Source organism: Conger conger, chromosome 1 (genome assembly GCF_963514075.1).
Source record: "Conger conger chromosome 1, fConCon1.1, whole genome shotgun sequence".
NCBI lineage: Eukaryota > Metazoa > Chordata > Actinopteri > Anguilliformes > Congridae > Conger > Conger conger.
In genome coordinates this window covers 10,442,169-10,455,081 of record NC_083760.1, presented here as the reverse complement: position 1 = coordinate 10,455,081, position 12,913 = coordinate 10,442,169, and the positions used below count along the sequence as shown (strand labels likewise).

Sequence of the window (12,913 nt, the reverse complement as noted above, 5' to 3'; positions counted from 1 at the left end):
CGTTTGACGTTTTTGAGTTATGAAATGAGGCCTACATTGCTCTCGGCTGACAACCGGGCAAAGAAAATGTGTTTCACGTGTTCCACTTTTTACATAAAAAATACAAAAAAGCTGTGAAAATTCCAGCAGGTTTATCTACCGGAGAAAATTGTTTTTATAGTTGTAATATAAATGTTTTAAGCTGGTCATCATTGCACGCCAGTCTGGTGTAACAGCACAGCCTTCCCGGTGCCGTGGGATGCCTCATGGCTCGTGTGATGGTTCTGTTGAATCATGCCTCGGTCCGTCTTCTAACCCTTTGAAGAGTAGAGCTTTGGAATGTTTACTTCAGAATTATAAGTCAGTGTTCTAGAACGCCTTTGTTTCAAGTTCCCATGGCGATTGTTATATCAGCATTAGAATGTTCAGTTAATAATGTTCTAATCACGTCATTTGTGATCTCACCCCTCAATGGGTTAAACTTGCCTGTTCTCGGTGCTGTTATTCCAATGCTGTCCTGATTCTGTCTCATCATTATTTCCCCCAAAAAGTGCAGGACCTACTGGGCATGCCCAGTTCTCTCTGTGGAACTGGGTTGTTTTCACTCTTGAGCTGAAGTGTCTTGGGGAGTTGGGTGGTGACAGGAGCTGGGGAAAGGGTAGGGTTGGGGGCTCTATTTTGTGTATGGGGGTCTGGAGTACGATGTAGAAGTGCAGTAAGTGAAAATCCAAGCTTGTGTGCAGCAAGCAAATGTTAGCATTGTCTGCTAATGAGTTACATTACCATGGATGATAGGCTAATTGATGCCGCCTGTTCCCTCTGAAGTCCTGAGGTTCTTAATTGATGAAACAGAGTTACAAGATTAACTACATAAAAATCAAACATTAGGTAGATTTCTCTGACTAAGGTTTACATCATGGTATCCTGGGGTATGTCTTGACAGTGCTGCCACTGGTCAAACTGCCAGATCCTATAGTAGAGGCCAGAGACTGCCTTGGTTTCCAAGTCCAAGCTTGACTGGATACCTTTCAGTCTGTAGGCAAATAACTGGCCTGCTATTATGGCGAATTCGCACCATGTGAGAGTTTGCTGAGTGTGGGAAGACGTCCCTTGCATTGTGCTGAATAAAAACACTTCTCTTACTGCTAAAAGGATGCATATCTATTGAAGGTTTATCGTCGAAGCAAGAGAAAAGCTGACACGGTTCCTCCCAATAATAATAATAATGTCAGTGAGGGCTTGAACCGGCAACCTTCCCCGGTCCCAGTCATGTACTCCAGCCACCGGACTACACGCTGCTCCAGAATGTGCGTTCTGGTGAAGACACCGGCGTGATGTTCTTCACTGGAGCGGTGAGCGGCAGAGAGGCGTCAGAAGAGCAGAGTTTCCCCTGGACACGGGGCTCTCTGCGGCGGGTCTCTGGAAGCGAGCTCCCCTGTCCTGCTCCACCGCCCGCTGCTTCTAATTAGGTCTGATGTTCTGGAGGATGGCGGTATGGCGGAGAGGGGGGGGGGGGGGGCGGTGGGGGGATTAGCTGATGTCACTGCCTCGGGCTCTGACTGCTGTCCTGACGGCCATGTTTGGCTAGCGTTCCCGTTCAGTTTCCAGACCCTCAGAGGCGGAAACGGTAAACCCGCTTCCGAAATTCAAAGACTTGCAGCGTTGATGCGAAATGCGAAAGTTTTTTTTATTTGTTTTTTTTTTGTAAAGTTCAGCCCTTCCCTAATCCAAAGCCCCTCAGCCAGAATCGAGAAAGCTCCCGTTCAATTATTCACGCTCTCGTGCATAAAATAATGCATTATTTGCCATACCAGACTTTTTTTTGGTGTAATGTTTTTAGAACGTTTATAGATTTGTGGTAATATAATGTGAAAGAAGTGGAAAATTGTAGTAAAATGTGGCCTTGTATTAGCGTTGTTATTGTTCTGCTGCTGTGAGGCACTGGGTACTTTCTGTAATAAATTTGGAAGCGTGTTCGACGCAGGCCGGTTTTGCTTCAGTGAAAAACAAAATAAACCTAAAAGTACATTTTAAACTTTGAAAAATAGATTCTGGAGGCCAGTGCAGTGTTGAATGCTGGGGGCTGAATGTGATTATGAAGGTCATTAAAAATAGAATGAGAAGATTTCAAGCAGAGAGAGAGAGAGAGAAAGAGGGGGGGGGGAGAGAGACAGACAGAGAGAATATTGTGTTCACAGAATCCTCTCTAGAATGGCCATTTCAAAGTTAAAACACTGTTTTCATAAATAGTGTGAATGCAATGAATTTCTACACCCACTCTTGTACTGCGGTTTGGAATAATACAGTATACGGTGTATCATTTTAGATTTTAGGTGACAGAAAGTAGGTCAGAATGGGAATGAAATGATGAACTGTCACTCATATCTACTGCACGCTGTTGTCTCTGCATGCTGTTATTTAGCACAGCACTTACTTGTTTATGAGGGCCCATGATTTTTCATCACGGAGAACACTTACTGTAAAAAGATGCAGATGAGCAAGAGAAAAGAAACGGGTAAAAAAAAGGTGCGTGTGTGTGTGTGTGTGCGTGTGTGTGTGTGTGTGTGTGTGAAAAAGAAGGAGAAAGAGAGAAAGTCAGAAAAGATAAAGTTTCACAGAGAAGAATGAAAAGAATAGCAAGTCCAGCCTTTTCCATTTATATGTATAAAAAAAAAAAAAAAAACATTTTCATTTGAGAATCTCAGCAGCCTGGCGCCAGCGTGCCCTCTGTATAATAAACAGCGCTAAATAATCTGGAAGTGAAAGAACCTTGGCGGAACTGGGCAGATCTGGAGCGCTGCGAGCACTTGAGCTTCTGCCCTCTCTGGAAACAGGGGCACAGACAGTGGAGGCAGTACCCCTCTCTGGAAACAGGGGCACAGACAGTAGAGGCAGTACCCCTCTCTGGAAACAGGGGCACAGACAGTGGAGGCAGTACCCCCTCTCTGGAAACAGGGGCACAGACAGTTGAGGCAGTACCCCTCTCTGGAAACAGGGGCACAGACTGACAGTGGAGGCAGTACCCCTCTCTGGAAACAGGGGCACAGACAGTAGAGGCAGTACCCCTCTCTGGAAACAGGGGCACAGACAGTAGAGGCAGTACCCCTCTCTGGAAACAGGGGCACAGACAGACAGTGGAGGCAGTACCCCTCTCTGGAAACAGGGGCACTGACAGACAGTGGAGGCAGTACCCCTCTCTGGAAACAGGGACACAGACAGTAAGAGGCAGTACCCCTCTCTGGAAACAGGGCACAGACAGTGAGGCAGTACCCCTCTCTGGAAACAGGGGCACAGACAGACAGTAGAGGCAGTACCCCTCCCTGGAAACAGGCCACAGACAGACAGTGGAGGCAGTACCCCTCCTGGAAACAGGGACACAGACAGTAGAGGCAGTACCCCTCTCTGGAAACAGGGGCACAGACAGACAGTGGAGGCAGTACCCCTCTCTGGAAACAGGGGCACTGACAGACAGTGGAGGCAGTATCTCTCCCTGGAAACAGGGGCACAGACAGTAGAGACATTACCTCTCCCTGGCTTGGGAAAACAGGCACCCTCTACGGTCCTGCAAATGCCTCTGGGCAAAAGAGGGATAGGGGTGTGGGGGGGGGGGGGGGGGGGTAAGCAGTTGCCAGCAGTGTCAGCACCGTTATTTTTGATTTGTTATATAATGGTTGAAAGTAAACATTTGTATTCTGTTACAGAAAAATCTGCGGATCGTGCTTTTGTTTTGCCCTCCAGCTTTCTCTGTAGTTTAGTGCCCCCCCCCCCCACCCCCTCCCAAAAAAATCTCCTTCCTGCTTTCCCGACATGAGATTCAAATAGACAAAACAAGAGCTATGGCTAGCAACCCGAGTAGCTATAAAATAGGCAACACAGACAGCTCAGGTTAGAGTGCGATTTTACGGGGTTTATGGGCTTTGAACCCAGGTAGGCCGACGGGACTGTGGTAATTTTGGAGAAGTTTGGTGAGTCTAGCTTTGGGAGTGTGTCTCTGCCGGGACGAGAGATACTGCTCCTTTGCTTTGAATCCGGTGTTTTCAGCAGTGAGTCGTCCCCCTAAGGGTCCACAACAGTAAGACTCCCCCAAGGGTCCACAACAGTGGGTCCCCCCCAACGGTCCCCAAGAGTGTGGGTCCCCCCCAAGGGTCCACAACAGTGGGTCCCCCCCAACGGTCCCCAACAGTGTGGGTTCCCCCCAAGCGTCCCCCCAAGGGTCCACAACAGTAAGACTCCCCCAAGGGTCCACAACAGTGGGTCCCCCCCAACGGTCCCCAAGAGTGTGAGTCCCCCCCAAGGGTCCACAACAGTGGGTCCCCCCAACGGTCCCCAACAGTGTGGGTTCCCCCCAAGCGTCCACAACAGTGGGTCCCCCCAAGGGTCTGCTGGTGCACTCTCACTGACCCCCCCCCCCCCCCCCGCCTTTCAGTTTGGTCAAAATTGGCATTGAAAACCCAAGGCCTCCTCTCTCTCTCTCTCTCTCTCAGCTCCCTGTATAATTTTAATGGGGTGGCGATAAGGCATAGCTTACCTCTGAATGTCAGTGCGTTGTGCTAAAGTGCAAAGCCTGGCTGGCTGCTTTAAATGACCGTATTTAGCTAACTGCTTTAGGGGTACCTCTTGGCAAGCGGGTTAAATGAAATGAATTTGATGGAGAGCAGTAGAATGCACTTCACTGCTATAAAAACAAGCTGTGGAGTTAAACGTGTGTTTCTGTTTGATTTGGGACCAGAATGTAAGCATGCGAATGAGTGATGAGCTTAATGGATCAGAATATAAATATCGTAAAACTAGGGTGTAAAATTAGTAACTCTGAAGTGCTTGGTATTGAGTAGAAGGGCTTCTCTGGCATCTACCTTTTCCGGACAATCTCCGAGCTTTGGGAAAGGTCAGAGACGCTATTAAAACTGCTCTGTCTCCATACTTGTGTGTTTGTACCACTCTGTCTGTTGGCTTGCATGCAGTCTGCTGATTATCTGTGTGTGTTTGTGTGTGTGTGTGTGTGTGTGTGTGTGTGTATGCCTGTGTGTGTGAGTGTTCATGTATGTGATGCCTGTATGTGTGTGTATGCCTGTACATATGTGTGCGTGCATGTCTGTGACGCCTGTATGTGTGTATGCCTGTGTGTGTGTGTGTGTGTGTGTGTCAGTACTGAAAGTGTTTCAGCATCTTCCTCTGCATGTCTCTGTACTGTGTGTGTGTGTGTGTGTGTGTGTGTATGTGTCTGTCAGTACTGAGAGTGTTTCAGTGTGTTCTTCTGTATTGAGTGTGTGTGTGTGTGTGTGTGTATGTGTGTGTGTTTCAGTATTGAGTGTGTTCCCTCTGTTGTCTCTGTATTGAGTGTGTTTCTCATGGTTTTAGAGAAGGTTCCTTCTTGTGACCAGGAGAGACAGAGTGCCCTGGATGAGGCCAGGCAGAACCCCAGGGAGGCCATCTTCATCCCAGACTGTGGGCCGGGGGGCCTCTACCAGCCCGTCCAGTGCCACCAGTCCACAGGCTACTGCTGGTGCGTGCTGGTGGACACTGGGCGACCCATCCCTGGGACCTCCACCAGGTAAGAAGAACGGCATGCTGGGAGTTGTAGGCTGTCAAGGGTGGTTTGAAACTGAGGGTCACTGGAACAAATTCCAAACCCTGATGTCATTGTGTGCTTTCTCTGAATCTCATTAATATGGCTGCTATGCCACTGTCATTTGGGAGTGTGTGTGTGTGTGTGCGTGGATGTGTGTGTGTGTGTGTGTGTGTTTGCGTGTGCGTGTGTTCCTGTGCCTTTGCAAATGTGTGCAGTCTTAAAAATTACCGAGAAGATGACAGGTATTTTTGCCGTAATTGATCTTGCTTTCGTTTTGTGTCTTACCGAGCTATTGAAGTACGGAAGAGTTTTTATTGTTCTGGAAGTACTGGCCCTGGGACAGGAACTTGTTTTACATACCTGCATACCTACCAAGAACAAGAAGTAACCAAAACCCAATGTATTAAGCAGAGGCTATCTCCACTGCTCCGCTTCCTATTTGAAAGATATTTCTTAGGACATTTTTGAAAAATGAATAGCCCACTTGCAGAAGCGTAAATGGCCTGTGGCTCTTTATGGTCTTGCCACCATTTCAAAGGCCCAGATTCAGGCCTCAGTGACCCGTCTGTCAGTGTGTGTGCATTTTCAGCGCCAGCCCAGTTGGGTTTTTGCAATGTTCTGTGTCATGGCTGAAGGCCCTCTCTCCACGTATTGAGAGGGAACTTTTTCCCGAAAGTTCCCGAAAAAAAAAAAGGCATGTTCAGGTCATATTGAAATGAAATGCACATGCATTTTTGAAATTCAATTGTTTCACCCCCACAGTTTAGACACGGAGAAAGAACATTCGTGCCAGTTGTCTCCTGCCCGTGAAATGACAAGAAGTGAATGTACTTTCATCTGCGATAGAAAACAAACAAACAAACAAACAAACAAAAAACATAATGTCTTGAAGTTTTCCCAAGGAAAACTTTATGGTTTCATACTGTAGGGTGCTTCTCAAATGGTTACCAGAAACATGAGAAAAACATTCATATTTACGCATTATGGTTTCAGATTCCGTGTTCAGAGTTGTTGGCAGCTTGTTCTGTTTTATAAGATGTGGTATGACTACAAAGCCCTTTTTTTTATTTCTGGAGGGTTGTATTTTTGCGGTCATGTGTGCGCTATCGTGTTACTGTGCGCCGTTGCCTTGTCGCTGGCTCTTTCCTGCCTCCCCGGATCATGGCACTGCTAGCCTTCCTTTACACAGACAGCGTCTCGCAGTGCGTCTCCCAGTCAGGTTCTGTTTAATAGAACATATCTCAGAGGCATGTCTCAGGCAGTTTCCGCCATTTTTTTTTTTTCTACACTTTTCCCTCCTTTTTCAAAAAGCATGTCAGCACTCACTGCTAAAACCTCTGCGATTGATTCAGGAGGGATAGAGGTACGTTATTGAACCCACTGAATGGTCCTTTGTTATTTGGCTGATCCAAACTGTCCAAATCGAAAATTTGTCCTCTGCATTTAACCAATTCTGGCTACTTAAGATCAGAGGGCAGCCACAGTGCAGTGCCTGTGGAGCAACTCTTGATCAAGGGCAATGGCAGGAATGTATATAGCCTGATGTACATGTATTTCAGTGTGGGAGGAGACCCACACAAACATGGGGAGAACATGCAACCTCCTAGCAGAGAGCTAAGCTTAATGAATATAACCAGAAATAGTCTAATAGTCCTTAACAGGCACTCTAATTTAAGTGAACCTAACATCACTCACATATATGCATTGTCTCGCCTGTAGGCAAGCGGCACAAATTATGGGTCGCATTTCTTTACAGGGCGTGGATAGGGGACTGGTTATCCTCTTGTGACGCACTGCGAGGAGAACATTCGGTTGAAAATAGGACGAGAGTTAACACGCCTAATTCTCCAAAACTAAAGAACGGACATACTAGTACTTTCATCGTGTTTCTTCAATGCCCTCTTGTGCAAATAGCTAAAAAAAATCGAGAGAGAGGACCGACCGCCATGTTAACCAATTAACAGGCGCCAAGGTCAACCAGCAGGGCTCGCTAGCGTGGGAGGAGATTCCAACGCTTGTCGACTGAACCGTCACTAGCCCTCAGCGATGCTCCTGCCAATCACACGTCGGCTCATGTGGCCTGCCAATCACGTGTCGGCCCGTATGGCTACCAGGCAGGATCAGGGTTTGTTCCTGGAACTTGAGGCCCATCCGTTTTCACAAGAATGGGGGCCTCAACTCAATGCGCCTTCCAGTAGCACACTCTGGTATTTCAGTGATGCAATTGCAAACATCACTAGGTGCAGGAGTGGACCTGAACGAGCCTACCGAACAACCAGGATTCTTTCGATAAATTCCCTCTGAGTCCTTATGAGTCCTGTTTATGTGGTGTTGTGCTCTCTGTCCTAAACTCCTGAAGTTTGGCTGCACCCTCGGCGCGATGCTAAATTGTGCAGTGGCGTAAAAGACGTAAAACTTCACCACAGACACATGTTGTTCTTCGTAAAATTCCGGGATGTAATTTTAGCGTCCCGCCGATCCGTCCAAACATCTGAAATTCATCGTCAGACTTTCAAAGAGACGCTCGAAAAAACACGGTCCAGCGGTGACAGCAGACAATTTAAAGTTTCCCGTCTTGCGGCTAAGGCCTCGCTTAATCCGACTGTGCACTGCACTGCACTGCAGACGCTGAAGTGCCTCAGATGACTCTTCCTCCAGAAAGGCCGTAGGGAGGTTAGATTTAGTCTGTACGAAGTCATGAGCCGACTGTTAATTAGCGGACGGATAGTTAGCGGACAGATGTTGTTGCGCTCGTGTGGATTGTTTGTATTCCACAGATACCACTTGGAGCGGGTAATGTTTCCCTGTGAGGTTGTGATGTCGCTATTTGCCTGGTCTGCTGTCGACCTGACTGACTTAAAGATGTAATATAAATATAAAATTTTTTATCAGTTTATCCAACATTTCCTGATATTTTATTTTGAAAATGTATACAGTGTCGTAGTATCTGCTGTAAATGGTTGGCATCTATATAGAGCCTTTCCTATATAGTGCCTTTATCCAAACCGCTGTACAATTGATGCTTCTCATTCACCCATTCATACACACGCTCACACACCAACGGCGATTGGCTGCCATGCAAGGCACCAACCAGCTCGTCAGGAGCATTTGAGGGTCAGGTGTCTAGCTCAGGGACACTTCGACACACACCCATGGCGGGATCGAACCGGCAACCCTCTGACTGCCAGACAACTGCTCTTACCGCTTGAGCCAATGTAACCTACTACATTGGTATTGCTGAGTACATTTGGTATTGCTAATGCATGATTGTAGTATTAAAACCAGTCTTCAAGCCAGATTGGTCAGACCATTACGGTACAACCGATCCACTCCCCCTTACAGAATGGCGATCATGCTAATGAGCTTACATTCAGGCTGTGGATGCCTGCCACAGACCGTGATGTCACCCTGCAGTCAGAGTAGGGGATCTTGGTCAGACTCCCCCCCCCCCACCCCACCCCCCATGCACACTGTGCATTTTTCATTCAACCTGCCCCCCACGTTGGGAACCACTGAGTAAGAGTCTGATTAGTTCTCTTGGCTGCAAACCACAGTCTTTAACTCAGTGGGCTAATAAAATCTCTTGTTACACAGACCAGAGTCAAACCCACAGCAGAAATAACCCCCTATTTCACACACCAACAGCAGCATTTCTGCTCTTTGCTGGCTTCTTGGGTAGGGCCCGGTGTATTAGTGCAGTTACTGTTCGGTTGCTGATACACCTGTAGGCCTGCCAGGCAGTCAAATCTGACAGCTCTCATTAATCTCTCTCTCTCTCTCTTTCTCTCTGTCTCTCTCTCTCTTTCTGTCTCTGTCTCTGTCTCTCCCTCTCTCTGTCTCTCCCTCTCTCTCTCTGTCCCTCTCTCTCTCCATCTTGCTCTCTCTCCCTCTCTTTCTCCATCTCACTCTCCCTTCCTCTCTCTCCCCCTCCCTCCCTCTCTCTCTCCTCTCTCCCTCCCTCCCTCCCTCCCTCTCTCCCTCTCTCTCCCCCTCCCTCCCTCTCTCTTCCTCCCTCTCTCTCTTCTCTCTCTCCTCTCTCCCTCTCTCCCTCCCTCTCTCCCTCTCTCTCCCTCCCTCCCTCTCTCCTCTCTCTCTCCCTCTCTCCTCTCTCTCCCCCTCCTCCCCTCCTCTCCCTCTCTCTCTCTCCTCTCTCTCCCCCTCCCTCCTCTCTCCCCCCTCCCTCCCTCTCTCTCTCTCTCTCTCTCTCCCTCCCTCCCTCCCTCTCTCTTCCTCCCTCTCTCTCTCCTCTCTCCCTCCTCCCTCTCTCCCTCTCTCTCTCCTCTCTCCCTCCCTCCCTCTCTCCCTCTCTCCCTCCCTCCCTCTCTCGTAGGTACCAGACCCCTGATGTGACAGCAGGTGCTCGCTCTCGCACTTCTGAGTCAGAAGATCCCTTCAGGGAGAGAGACCTGCCTGGTGAGTGAGCTTCTGTCCTGATCCCCCCACTACAGATACTTCACTTAACAAACCGATTCAATTTTATTTGTGTAGCGCTTTTTTCCAGAGAACTGTCTCAACGACGCTTTACAGAGAAACAGAAGGAAAATTGATTAAAAAAAACCAGGCCTGAACCCCCCAAATTCAGGTGTTGTTTTTGTCTTGTCCTGTAGGATGGTCTATGACAGGGGTTAAATCATGGTCCCTGAGGGCAGAGAACTGCTGGTTTTCCACCCTCCCTTTACCTGGGTGGATTTACAGTGGTCTTGTAACAATGTTTTAGCACAAAGATCTTACCTATTGTACCTTTAAGTTGCATTTCAGATGGAATAATACACCATTATTAAAGGTAGCCCAGCTGGCCCTCTGCAACCCCATTGGTGATCTCTGAAAACTCCAAATGTGTTTAAAACGAACCATGAGCCCTGCACAGTCCTCTCAGCAATGGTGTCTCAAAAGATGGTGGGAGAACCATGTTGCGGTAGCTCTTAACATTTGCTTCCTCCATGGGAGAACACAGTTTGCCATATTCTGTATGTGGTATCAGTCCCCCCCCCCCTTCGCCTGGTTACTGTTGACTTATTTCTGTTGCTACCCTCTTTCCCCATCATTCACGGTTGCATCCTATTTAAGCCTATTTAAGCCCAGCATCTGGTTACTTTACAGAGTCGAACATTGCTTCTCACTGCGCCGCAGATGTGCGGTGTGTGTGTTTTTTATTTATTGTGGGGGTGAGGGAGTGGGGGCGGGTGAAAAGGATTATTTTTATGTACTGTAGTAGGACGTTCTGAACCGCCACAACAAAGCGGCCATTTTGTAACAACCTCATCAAGTCAGAGGACCAATAGGAGACCGTCAATTAACTCCTGTGCCTTTCGGGCTCTTTTTCTTCAAGCCTGGGATTAGAATGTCCGAATGGACGGGGGTAAACATGCTTATGAGAAGACGAAAAATAATTTTTTTAAAACAAGTACACGGACAAAATGGAGCTCTCTGGGGCAGTGAGGTTATAGCTGTGGAATTATGTGTTCCCTGCACTGGATGCCGTACAGTTCTGTCTAATTTAACACTCGGTTAAAAACGCAGTGGGCCGTTGCATCCTGGCGCTTGTCGTATCTGAGGAGATACTAATTGGATTCACCTGGTGTGCCAGTGGTGACCCTGCGACCCACACAGTGGCTCGAGTCAGCATAAACAGAAACAAAAAGAAAGAAAGGAATGGTGGGGTATGGTAAGAAAGAGAGAAAGAGAGAGAGAGAGAGAGGTGAGGGAGAATGGGCCGAGAGATCCAGAAAAAAAAAAAAAGTAAAACGAGAAGATTAGTTTATTGCGTCGTGCGCGTTTGAAGTTTCCCTTTAAGAGACACAATTAAGGTGGAAAAATTTGCGCTGGTCGGGCACGCTATAAAAGCGCGCATCTGGGCAATTAGAGAACGCTACCCTAGGTGTTCGGCATCGCACCATAAAACTTAACGAGGCTGCACAGCCACAGCAAGGCCCTGTCACCTCTCTCTCTCGCTCTCCCTCTCTCTCTCTCTCTCTCTCTCTCTCTCTTTCTCTCTCTCTTTCTCTCTCTCTCGCTTTCTCTCTCTCTCTCTCCCCCTTTCTCTCTCGCTTTCTCTCCCTCTTTCTCCCTCTCTCACTCCGTTACTCTCTCTCTCTGTCTCTCCCTCTTTCTCACTCTCTCCCTCTCTCCCTCCCTCCCTCTCTTCCTCTCTCCCTCTCTGTCTCTCTCTCTTTCCCTCCCTCCACTTTTTGCTCAACCATACTCTCGCTCACTTTTCTTTCTTTCTTGTCTACACACACACACACACACACACACACACACACACACACACACACACACTTCTTGATCTGTTGATCCCTGAAGGTTATTTATCACAGTGAATATAAGTAGTGCAGTGTATTGGGTTGTTCAGTGTGCATATTTACCCCAAAAAAAGCTGCTGAGCCTCCTTACAGTAGGCAGTAGTCTACGGTCTGAGGTTGGTCCCAGCAGGGCAGGGGCCCCTGTGATGAGGCTTGTGATGCCTGCCTGTGCTTATGGAAGAAGGGTCAGCACTGGTAAGGGGGGGGGTTCAGGAGGGAGCGTCTCTAAACTCACGTCCCAGCTGTGTGAGTTCAGTGCAGCATACAATAAGGAAATTTGAAATGGGTTAAAAGAGATTTTACCTTTATTCAGAAGGGGGATGTTGGTGATATAAGTCACTAGGTCCACGCTTAAGCTTTATTTTCCAGTCATTGAAATGGATCTAGTTGTGTTTTAGTGATAATACATATTTAATATTAATGTGTATCAACATAAATACATATGGATTTTCTTTCCTCTTTAATTGCTTCTTTATACTTGTGACAGGCTGTCCAGAGGGAAAGAAAGTAGAATTCATCACCAGCTTGTTAGACGCCCTCACCACTGACATGGTGCAGGCCATAAACTCACCGGCCCCCTCTGGTGGGGGGAGGTAAGTGATGACGCTGCTTCAGCCTCAAGACTACAAAAGTGCCGGACCACCAAGTGAGAGTATTTTAACGAGTAAAATGTTCCTAATCATCGTTAGATGGGACATGCTCTCTCCTTCGGACACAATCAGCAGTGTGGCTTAGTGGTTCGTCAAGCAGTAAATAACAGGTGGTGAAACCCATTAATAAAAGGCACAAATCCAAGGTCCTGTTCTACCCTTGGGCTAGAATGCAAAGAGAGAGAAAGAGAGAGACTTTCCATCTGTGTAAGTGGATAGCAAGTAAGAACTTAAGCTATGAAAATCTCCCTGGATAAGTTAACAATTCTAGTACACTCTCAGAAAAAATTGGTTCCAAAGGGAACCCTATGATTCCATAGAAGGACCCTATTTAGTTTGAGGGTTCTTTGTTGGGCAACATGGTTCTTTGTCTGCAAGCTTTCACACTTCACACCTATGATAGAGGGTTCCAT

At 47.6% G+C, this 12,913-nt stretch overlaps 1 protein-coding gene across 1 annotated transcript in view; it reads left to right on the top strand.

Moving 5' to 3' along the window:
* smoc1 (SPARC related modular calcium binding 1) overlaps window positions 1-12,913 on the top strand; it is a 63,862-nt gene that overhangs the window by 32,627 nt on the left and 18,322 nt on the right. Inside the window, exons 9-11 of the mRNA XM_061222937.1 lie at window positions 5,338-5,530; window positions 9,879-9,961; window positions 12,338-12,443. Of these exons, the coding sequence (XP_061078921.1) occupies window positions 5,338-5,530; window positions 9,879-9,961; window positions 12,338-12,443 (382 nt within the window). The remainder of the gene's footprint in view (window positions 1-5,337; window positions 5,531-9,878; window positions 9,962-12,337; window positions 12,444-12,913) is intronic.